This window comes from Carlito syrichta, unplaced genomic scaffold (assembly GCF_000164805.1).
Source record: "Carlito syrichta isolate Samal-C Ts95f unplaced genomic scaffold, Tarsius_syrichta-2.0.1 Scaffold316424, whole genome shotgun sequence".
Lineage (NCBI taxonomy): Eukaryota > Metazoa > Chordata > Mammalia > Primates > Tarsiidae > Carlito > Carlito syrichta.
In genome coordinates, this window is record NW_007260520.1 from 116,970 (window position 1) to 127,187 (window position 10,218).

General features: G+C 56.9%; 3 protein-coding genes across 5 annotated transcripts in view; 1 reads left to right on the forward strand and 2 right to left on the reverse strand.

The window, feature by feature from the left end:
- Positions 1-5,321, forward strand: part of NFKBIB (NFKB inhibitor beta) — a 10,449-nt gene extending 5,128 nt beyond the window's left edge. Inside the window, exons 2-6 of one of the 2 annotated variants that reach the window (XM_008074387.2) lie at positions 2,560-2,665; positions 2,747-3,080; positions 3,992-4,080; positions 4,164-4,421; positions 5,165-5,321. In XM_008074387.2, coding sequence (XP_008072578.1) covers positions 2,560-2,665; positions 2,747-3,080; positions 3,992-4,080; positions 4,164-4,421; positions 5,165-5,245 — 868 coding nt within the window. In that variant the 3' untranslated portion in view covers positions 5,246-5,321. Of the gene's footprint in view, positions 1-2,559; positions 2,666-2,746; positions 3,081-3,991; positions 4,081-4,163; positions 4,589-5,164 lie in introns of those variants that run through there. The other variant, XM_021707190.1, reaches the window with a different exon arrangement.
- Positions 5,322-5,405: 84 nt separating this feature from the next.
- Positions 5,406-7,942, reverse strand: CCER2 (coiled-coil glutamate rich protein 2). The gene is made up of 5 exons (XM_008074388.1): positions 7,885-7,942; positions 7,657-7,697; positions 7,446-7,533; positions 6,648-7,171; positions 5,406-5,745 (listed from the first exon to the last, which is right to left on the reverse strand). Exons 1-5 carry the CDS (start codon positions 7,940-7,942, stop codon positions 5,611-5,613), a joined length of 846 nt encoding a protein of 281 aa, XP_008072579.1. The 3' UTR covers positions 5,406-5,610.
- Positions 7,943-9,751: 1,809 nt separating this feature from the next.
- The window catches only part of SARS2 (seryl-tRNA synthetase 2, mitochondrial), a 12,575-nt gene continuing 12,108 nt past the window's right edge, over positions 9,752-10,218 (reverse strand). For both annotated transcript variants that reach the window (XM_021707186.1, XM_021707187.1), the window contains one exon: positions 9,752-10,218. This exon is cut by the window's right edge and continues 67 nt beyond it. In XM_021707186.1, coding sequence (XP_021562861.1) covers positions 10,066-10,218 — 153 coding nt within the window. In that variant the 3' untranslated portion in view covers positions 9,752-10,065.

Genomic DNA, 10,218 nt, shown 5'->3' on the forward strand with positions numbered 1-10,218 from the left:
AGTCCTCTTGCCTTGGCCTCCCAAAGTGCTGGGATTACAGGTATGAGCCACTGCGCCTGGACTGCTTTAGGGTTTATAGTATACAACTTTAAGTTATCGCAGTCAACTTCTTTTTTTTTTTTCCAAGTTTGTATCTCACTCTGTGGCCCAGGCTAGAGTGCAGTGGCATGACCATAGCTCACTGCAGCCTCATCTTCCTGGCTCGGGCAATCCTTCTACCTCAGCCTCCTGAGTAGCTGGGACTACTGACGTACACCACCATGCCTGGCTAATTTTTTGATTTTTTTGTAGAGCTAAGGTTTTGCTATGCTGCCCAGGCTGGTCTCGACCTCCTGGGCTCAAGCAGTTCTCTTGCCTTAGCTTCCCAAAGTGCTTAGATTACAGGCATGAGCCACCATGCCTGGCTGTCATAGTCTGCTTTTTAAAGTGCTATTATGCCACTTCACCTATAGTAAAATAACTTTAGAATAGTATATTTCCATTTGCCCCTACTGGCCTTTATGCTATTGTTATACATTTTACTTATATGTATGTTAAAAACTCCATCATACAGTGTTGTTATTTTTGTTTAAAATAGTCATTTTTTTTTTTTTTAATTGGAGTATCACTGATGCCCATGCTGGAGTGCAGCGGCATGCTCACAAGCACCGCAGCCTCAACCTGCTGGGCTCAGGTGATCCTTTCGCTTCAGCCTTCCAAGTAGCTGGAACTACAGGCATGCGCCAACCATGCCCGGCTAATTTTTTGATTTATTGTAGAGATGCGGTCTCGCCAAGTTGCCCAGGCTGGTCTCGAATCTCTGGACTCAGGCAATCTTCTCGCCTCTGCCTCCTAAAGTACTGGGATTACAGGCGTGAGCAACCACACCTGGCCCATTATTTCTTAAAATGCTTTTTCTGTTCCCACCTTCTTCCTTTAGGGACCTCAGTTACACATATATTAGGCTTTTTGAAGTTATCCTACAGCTCACTGATGCTCTTTTTGTTTTTGGGGTTTTTTTTCTCTCTGTGTTTCATTCTGGATAGTTTCTATCATATGTGTTCAAATTCATTAATCTTTTCTTCTGGAATGCGAAATCTGTTGTTAATCCCATCCAATGTATTTTTCATTTCAGACACTAGTTTTTATCTCTAGGAGCTCAGTTGGAGTCTTTTTCTTTTATCATCTGTGTTTTTACTTTTTTTTTTGAGTTGGAGTCTCACTGTCACCCAGGCTGGAGTGCAGTGGCACGCTCATGGCCACTGCAGCCTTGACCTGCTTGCCTCAGGTGATCCTTCCACCTCAGTCTTCCAAGTAGCTGGAACCACAGGCGCATGCCACCACACCTGGCTAATTTTTGATTTATTGTAGCAACAAAATCTCACCAAGTTGCCCGGGCTGTTTTCAAATCCTCTCACCTCTGCCTCCGGAAGTGCTGGGATTACAGGCATGAGCCACTGTGCCCAGCTTGTGTTTTTCCTTTTTAAATGTATGGAACACAGTTATAATGAATTGTTTTAATGTTCTTGTTTGTTAATTCTATCATCTATGTCATTTCTGGGTCAGCTTCAATTGATTGATGATTATCACTATGAATTCTGTTTTCTTCCTTCTTTGCATGCTTGATAATCTTTGGTTAAGTGCAACACATTATGAATTTTACCTCTGTAAGCTGAACAGTTTTGTATTCCTATAAATGTTCTTGGGTATTGTTCTGGAATGGAGTTAAATTACTTGGAAGTAGTTTAATCTTTTTGAGCTTTGCTTTTATGACTTGTTAGGTGGGTACTAGGCAGTGATCCATCAATGGCTAAGTGTTCCCCACTACTGAGGCAGGACCTTTCTGAGTATCCTGCCCAGGGTTCTGTGGTTATGGCTGGTGGGAACAGTCACTATTCTTGGCCTATGTGAATGATGGGCACTTTTCTGTAATCCTTTTGTGTGGTTTTTCTTCCCATCTCCTCCGGGCTCACACACATGCACTATCAGCATTCTTCTGAATACATGAGGGAACCCCTAAGAGTTCCAGGGGTCTCCTTGTGCAGCTGTGTCCTTTCTGGCCCTGTGTCCTATGTCTCCAGCCACCCAGTCTCCCAGACTCTCAGCTCCATCTCCTCACCTTGGGCTACCTGCTGGGCTCTGCCTGGGTTCCCTCTCCCTATGTGTGGCTTGGAAACTCTCTCAGGACAGTAACTATGGCAATCAATTGTAGGCCTCACCTTGTGTTTCCTTTCAGAGATCATTGTCCTTCATTGCATGATGACCATCCAGTGTCTTCAAAACTGATACTTTTGAAACATATAGTATTTTGTCTGATTTCTTTATTTTGGTTGTTTCAGATGGGAGGGAAATTGAGTCCATATTACTTCATTTTGGATGGAAATGGATATCCTACTTAATAAACACTGATTACACAGATTTTATGAAGTAACTCTGACCTCTGACCCTCCCAGATAGCCGGCAGCTGTTTCCAGAACTATGGTCACAGTGCCCAGCACACAGGAGGCACTCCATGCTTGTTGGGTAAAGGAATGCAAAGGCATTTGGCCTCTGCCCTCTGACCCCTGTCTTTGTCCCCAGGGCACTGCACTTGGCTGTGATTCATCAACACGAACCCTTCCTGGATTTTCTCCTAGGCTTCTCAGCTGGCACTGAGTACATGGACCTGCAGAATGACCTAGGCCAGGTGAGCCACGAGAGGACAGAACAGGGCTTGGGGTCCAGGGTTCTCAGTGCAATGCCTAATCCCTGCCCTCTGCTCCCGCAGACAGCCCTGCACCTCGCAGCCATCCTGGGGGAGGCATCCACGGTGGAGAAATTATATGCAGCAGGTGCCGGGCTGTGCATGGCAGAGCGTGGGGGTCACACAGCGCTGCACCTGGCCTGCCGAGTCGGGGCGCATGCCTGCGCACGTGTGCTGCTGCGGCCCCGCCCCCGGTGCCCCAGGGAAGCCCCCGACACCTGCTTCGCGCAGGGCTCTAACCATACCCCTGACACCAACCACACCCCTGTGGCCTCATACCCTGAACCTGCCCTGGAGAAGGAAGAGGAGGAGACTCGGGAGGACTGGAAGCTGCAGTTGGAGGCTGAAAACTATGAGGGTGAGGGTCAGGGTCCTCACCTGGGAAGGACACAGACTCCTGGGCAAGGCTAGGGCACCTGGCTCTGGGCTCAGTGTCCATGGCTCAAGACCCAGCTCTTCAGATCGCGCCTAGACTTTAGGAGCCCAGGCATTGGGACCTGGGAGTGCCACTCAGGTCCCAAATGAATGAGAACTGGATATGTGGGACCCAGGACCGCTACCTGGAGGCCCCAGACCACTTGGGACCCAAACCAGTCACCACGGACCCCGAGCTGCCGGCATCCGGTTGTCATGCCCAGGTTCCCCACCTGCAGGGGATATTTTGCCAGGAACCCTGCCCCCACCCAGGACGAGGGAGTTTAAGGCCAGTACCCTCTGTGAAACTAGCATCCCAGGCTCCCAGCGATAGGCAGCAGGGTTCAGGGATAGCCCTCTTCAGCCAGGCCTCATGGGAAAAAGGACCTGTCTGCCCCGGCCCTGGCATCTGAGTCTCAGCTCCCTGGACTATAAGGCCAACTGCCTGGGACCAGGCATCTCCACAAATGGACCAAGATCACCTGGGACCTGGTGTTCAGGGCCCATCCCCCACCCCAAGTTGCAGGCCAGTCAGCTACTCGGGACCCAGGACCTTTGTGAAATATGACCAGAGACTTAGGTCTCCTGGTCTCAAGATCCAGGCCCCAGACCCCAGGCTCTTTACCCCATAGGCCGCAGGCATCTTGCAACCCAGGCACTGGCACCTGTTGGCAGACTCAGACCACCTGAGACTTAGGCATTTCGGACCCTGGTGTGTCTTTGATATACCCAGGGATTCAGGAACCAGACCCCAAATCCAATCACCCTCAGGCCATATGGCCTTCCCCCAGGATCATGGCACTGGGGGCCTGGGCCACTCACCCCACTGTCTGACGTCTGTCACTCTATCCCCAGGCCACACCCCACTCCATGTGGCCATCATCCACAAAGATGTGGAGATGGTCCAGCTGCTCCGAGACGCTGGAGCTGACCTCAACAAACCGGTGAGCCTCACCCTGGGGGAGGGTGTAGCAGGTGGGGGTCATCCCTACCTCAGGCCCTCTGACCTCTCTGCCGCACCCTGCAGGAGCCCACCTGTGGCCGGAGTCCCCTGCACCTGGCAGTGGAGGCCCAGGCAGTGGACGTGCTGGAGCTTCTCCTGAAGGCAGGCGCGGACCCTGCCGCCCGCATGTACGGCGGCCGCACCCCACTGGGCAGCGCCACACTCCGGCCCAACCCCACCCTCGCCCACCTCCTCCGAGCGCATGGAGCCCCTGAGCCTGAGGATGAGGACGACAGGCCCGGGCCCTGCAGCAGCAGCGGGGACGACAGCGGCGACGAGGGCGTGAGTCAGGAGAGGCGGGGCGGCCCGGCCGGGGTCAGGGTAAACCACCAGGTAGGGAGGGGGAGATCACTAGGCAGCCGTCAAGACAGACCTTAGGCTGCTGGCGTTAGAGAACTCAGGCAGTGGCACGAGCGCCATGGGGCAGCAGTCAAGAGACATGGACAGGGTGGCAGGGAGGACTTGGGCAGGGATGGCTGAAAACGCAAGGCAGGGGCAGAGGTAAAACTCAGGCAGAGGTGGAGAAAAGACGTGGGTCATAGTGACTGGTGAACACAGGCAGTGCTGGGTGGCGGCCAAAGGAGCAGGAGTTGGAGAACGCAGGCTGCGGCCTCTGGAGACCTCCGGCTGCTGAGTGATTTGGATACTGGCAGTGGCGGGGGGAGACCTCAGCCAGCGGGGCAGAGGTTGAGCTGGAGAACACAGGCAACCAAGGTACCACCTTGGGCAGGGCATGGCCCGAATGGGGGGGTGAGGAGTCTTGGTAAAGACAGAGGGGTGGGTGGAGCAGAGACTCAGCGCTCAGGGAGAGGCAGCCGGGCTGGACTCCAGCCGTGGTGGCGGGAGGATGTGGCGTGGGGTGAGGGCCTTGGAAAGGGTATTCGGAGAGGAAACCGGAAGTTGAGCCAGGAGGGGGGGAACGCAGGCTCCAGGGCAGACCCAGTTCCTAGGGTGTTGTGTGAGGACTTGGGCGGTGGGCATGGCGCCAGCTGCCTGAGCCCCCTGCCTGGCCCCTCTGCCCCCAGGATGAATATGACGACATCGTGGTCCACAGGGGCCAGAGCCAACCAGTCGCCTCCCACCCCAGCCTCCAAACCTCTTCCTGACGACCCTGTCCTGTCTGATTTGTTTACTTGTGAATATAATTTACAGTTTAATAAAGTCCCAGGTCTGACAGCCAGAGACCAGACTGACAGTCACTACCCCAGTCTTCCGGTTTCTCCTGGGACCCGTTCTCCAAACTCAAGTGCTGTACACTCCGCTGTGGTGGTTTTCTTTTGCTTTATTCACTCAGAAGGGCCGGTGGGGATGGATGGGTGTTGGGGGTGTGTCCCGAGTCAGGTCTGAGCCCAGACTTCTCCCCGTCTCAGACTCGGTCTCTCAGACTTGGTTACAAGGCATTCCCTTGCCACCCCTGCCAGGTGGGGGGCCAAGAGATACAGGAGAGGTGGGGGCTTTGAGGCCAACAGTCCTAAGCTGTGGGGTGTGTTGGGAAGAAGGTGGGCCTGGGGTGGGGCCATCCCTCCCTCCTGAGCTGCTCCCCCAGCGTCTCTGTTGCCTTCTTCAGCTCATCTCTCATGTGCTCCAGCTGCTCCACAGCATGCTCCTGGTGGAGTCAGAAAAGGGCGGTCAAGGCTGGGCGTGGTGGCTCACACCTGTAATCCCAGCACTTTGAGAGGCCAAAGCAGGAGGACTGCTTGAGCCCAGGAGTTCCAGACCAGCCTGGGCAATACAGTGAAACCTCTCTCTATAAAAAATAAAAACTAGCTGGCCATGGTGGCACATGCCTGTAGTCCCAGCTATGTGAGAGGCTGAAGAGGGAGGATTGCCTGAGTCCAGGAGGTCAAGGCTGTGGTGAGCTGTGATTATGCCACTGCACTCTAGCCTGGGCAACAGAGTAAGACCCCGACTCAATAAAGAAAAAAAGGGTGGTCACCCGTGAATGTAGGCCATATCCATTCTTACAAGAGCAGCCAACAGTGGTTGTCCTAGTCATCATGGACTGCAGTGGTGACCACACTGGTGCCATAACCCAGGAAGTTATGGTGGCCAATAGTACCACAGCCAGTAGCAGCCTCATGGGGCTAGCACGGGTGACTGGATTGGATGCCGTGACCCACCCATGCTGTGATGGCCCTTTTGGCTACTGCCACCAATCATGGTGATGTCTCACTTTCTGTGACCCAGCAATGGCGTCTGTCTATAGCCTGGTGATTAGGCACAGTAGCCACTTTTCATGGTGGCCAACTTGTTCATTACAGGTTAGGATGGCAGCCTGCTCAGAGGCTGCTGTGCAGTGATGGTGCCATCTTGGTGCCTGTGGCCATACTGTAGTCTGGAAGCCACTTGGCATGCGCATGCATGTTGCGACCTACTCCTGGTGTCTCGCTCACTGTGGCCCATTCATGGTGGCTCTGGCTTTGCAGGGAGCTGTTTGGTTGTGACTCCATTGGCTGTCTGGTCAACCCCACTCCCCCACTGCCTTGGCATGTCTCCCCCTCCACTCACCTCCCTCTCCAAAGCCTCCTCCTTCTCCTCCTGCTTGGGCTCAGCATCGGGTGGGCGGTGGTGGTGGTGGTGGGGTGGCAAGTCCCCGTGCCCATCTCCCTCGCCCCTGCTGGTCCCCTGCCACAGGCTGCGGTCCCCACCCAGCACCTGCACGCCCTTCTCTTCTGCTTCAAACTGGGCTGTCTCCTCGTCGCTGGCCTTTTCTGCCATCCGCTTCTGGGGGCCCCTTCCGCCCTCTAGACGCTGCTGCCACAGGTCCTGGAAGGTATCCATGGGCCCCCTCTTCTTGTCCTCCTCTTCTTCCTCCTCATCCTCCTCTTGGTGGAGCCGGTGGCGGAGCTGCTCGTGGATGGCCTGTTCCCGGACCTCAGACTTGTGAGTCCTCTCTGCGGCCTCCTCCTCTTCCTCGTCTCTCACCTCCTGGCTGGCCCTTGTCTTCCCAGCCTCCTGCTTCTTGAGAGCCCCAGCCAGCATGCCTTTCTCCTCAGTGGACACACAGCCATAGGGCTCGGACTCACAGATCTCTGTCCGGAAGAGACAGGATGCTGTCTGAACATCTATGGGGAAACACACCTTGCAGGGTTCCAGGCCCTGCCAGGTTCCCACAGGGCTGCCCAGAGCATCCTGTCCTGCTGGGAGCTGGCGGCCAGGCTCTGTCAGGTGGGAATGCGGGGCAGTGCCATGCTGGTCCAAGCAACAGGGCTCCCGAAACGGGAGGACTCTTTCTCCAGGCAGCCTGGGCAGGACCCTGGGCGGGGTGGGGCTCTGGAGGGGGACCTGGGCCCAGGGTCTCCTTACCTTTGTGGAGGAGAGCCATGCAGCGTCCTCTTTGGGCCTGGCCCAGTGTCAGCACTTCTGTGACCACTTCTGCCAGACAGCGGGTGAGCTGGAGCACAGGGGGGAAGGGTCAGGGGGAGGCTGAGGGAAGGGCCACAGGGTGATGGGAGGGTTAGAGGGACCGGGCTCACGGTGCAGGCAGGGCCGGGGGGGGCAGGGTCACACTGCTCACCTCCTCCCTGGAGGGTCTAGGCGCCAGGGGGGCAGCGGTGGCTGTGAAGAGAGGAGATGGGTGCTGTCCCCAGTACCGACCCCCGCTCCACGGGCGTCCCCTCCCCAGCGCACGCGCCAGGTGCACCGTTCCCACCTGGAAACTCAGCCCGCAGTCCCAAGTCCAACCCGCTGGGTGCCCTGCCCTGACCGCCCCTGGCCACCAAGTACCTGCTCCCCAGGCACTCACCCGCCCCCAGCAGCAGCGCCAGCAGCAGCAGCATGGAGCTGGGCCCACAGCACAGCATGCTGGTGTCGAACCGGACCTTGGCGCAGTGGGGCCAGGCGGCAGCGCCTTATAACCCACGCTGTGCCCTGCCAGGAGGAAGCAGCGTCACCACCCCCCCCCTGCCAGCGGCGGGTGACAGCTGTGTGGCGGCTGCCTGCCCAGCACACTCAATTATTCATGGGGCCTGTGCCTGGCTCATGCTTCCCCTGAAGCTTCCACGGAGGCAGACCTGGCTGGGACTCCAGACACCTTCCTTCCTGGCCTCTCCACCTACCAGCTGTGCAGCCTGGGACAATTGCTCGCCTTCTCTGAGACCGGTTTCCTCACGGGTGAAGTGAGGTTGGTGACAACCTTCTTCACAGCTTGATGTGAGGATTGGATAGTGTGTGTGGTGTTGGGGGAGTGTCTGGCACTGGACGCTGCACAGCACAGGTCTGGGCACTTCACTCTGGTTTTTCCTGAGCACCTACTATAGGCCAGGCCCTCTTTTAGAGTGAACAAGCTGGCAAACACCTGGCCCTCTTGGAGCTGACATCTGAGAGGCGGCAGACAGACAGTAACATACACACATGCCAAGGAAGGAGGAAGTGACCACAGTGTGTCCACGTAGGGGCGGAGTTAATGTGTGCTGGGGGCTGACTCTGGTCAGGAAGGACCTCTCTAAGGGGGTGACATTTGCGCGAAGGCCCGTGTGATAGGATGGAGGCCAGCTCACAAGATTTAGGGGAGGAAAGCCCAGGAGGGGCACCTGCATGTGCAACAAACAGCCCATCAGGAAGAAGTTGGGAGTTTCCACAGCAGGCAGACAGGGCCAACCAAGCAGGACAGACAGCTGCCGAGGAAGGGGGCAGGCTAGGAGGCCTCGGGGTCCAAGGTGAAAGCTCTGGCCTCTGAGATGGAGCCACCGAAGGGCTCTGGCAGGGGAGGGACATGACCCAACTAGAAGCCCCAGTGAGGAGGCTTCTGTGACCATCCTGGCAGGAGACAATGGTGGGGGGGGGTTGCACACAGAACAGAGCAACAGGCAGGTGCTAGAAATACTCAGGTGGGGCTGCCAAGTTTGCTAGTGAACTGGATGTGACCACGAGGAAAGTGGGGGACAGCCTGGAGGGATGGGGCCCAGGCAACTGGCAGTGTCCTGAGTCCAGCACGCCTGGGGGAGAGTGGGGTTAGGCAAGATGACCAGAGGACCCGCTGGCCTCTGAGTTCAAGAGGCCCACCGGACCTGGCCCGGAGCTGTGGAAGGGCAGCTGCAGGAGGAGCTGGAGGCCGAGGGGCGACAGTGAGGCTGGGGTCACCTCAACGGAGCCACTGGAGCGTGACTGCCCAAGCGTGTCCCGGAGAAGGAAGAAGACTCGACATCCACTCAGCTCCCCTGGTGGTCCCCACACACTTCCAGCCATGGCTCTGGCAGCCGCAGACGCTTGGGTGACTCAGCACCCCCAGAAAGCCAGGGGGCATCGCCCTTGCTCACAGACCCTCAAAGGCCTTGGTTCGGACCACTTACTGGGGACTTGCTGCTTGGCCCCAAGAGAGGGAAGAAGGAAAGACGGAGGACTCTTTCTCTCCTCCCATCCCTGGAACCTTTATTTTATTATTATTATTTTTTGAGTCAGAGTCTCACTCTGTCGCCCAGACTGGAGTGCAGTGGCCACTCCCGGCCACCGCAGCCTCGACCCACTGGGCTCCGGCGATCCTTCCGCCTCAGCCTTCCAAGTAGCCGGAACCACAGGCGCACGCTACCACGCCTGGCTAATTTTTTTTTTGATTTATTGTAGAGCTGAGGTCTCGCCAAGTTGCCCGGGCGGGTCTTGAACCCGCGGGCTCAGGCAATCCACTCACCTCGGCCTCCCAAAACGTTGGGATTACAGGCTGAGCCACCGAGCCCGGCCCCCTAGAACCTTTAAGTCTCCACAAGTCCTGCCTCCCACCGCAGGCTGGGACCCCGATGGCAACAGGGTTGGTGGCTGATTCTGAGGCAGCAGGGAAGTGTAAGAGGCGGACCCCGGAATCCAAGGACTGGGCGTGGGGCCGACTTGAGCAATGTGGCTGTCAGGATGGGCGCAGGGAAACTGGTCCCAGGGCCAGGGTCTCCTGAGCGCTAGAGGCCGCGGCTCCCTGCTGGCTGCTGGGGGCGGGTTCTCAGCTGGCAGCCGGCTGGCCAGGCAGCTTGGGCTTCTGGGGCTGGTTGGGGCCGATGTACTGGAGAGGCACGTGGGTGGAGGCCGTGATGCGGTCGGTGCCAAGGTAGGACTGGAGGGCGGGGGGCACGAGGACCGAGCCGTCCTGGGGACA

What these genes read in the sequence shown, in the direction of transcription:
- CCER2 (XM_008074388.1), bottom strand. Translation starts at nt 7,942, where the DNA reads ATGCTGTGCTGTGGGCCCAGCTCCATGCTGCTGCTGCTGGCGCTGCTG. An exon ending in CATGGCTCTCCTCCACAAAG is followed by an intron (nt 7,172 to 7,445) that starts GTAAGGAGACCC and finishes TCTTCCGGACAG; the next exon opens with AGATCTGTGAGTCCGAGCCC. An exon ending in AGGAGGCTTTGGAGAGGGAG is followed by an intron (nt 5,746 to 6,647) that starts GTGAGTGGAGGG and finishes TGACTCCACCAG; the next exon opens with GAGCATGCTGTGGAGCAGCT.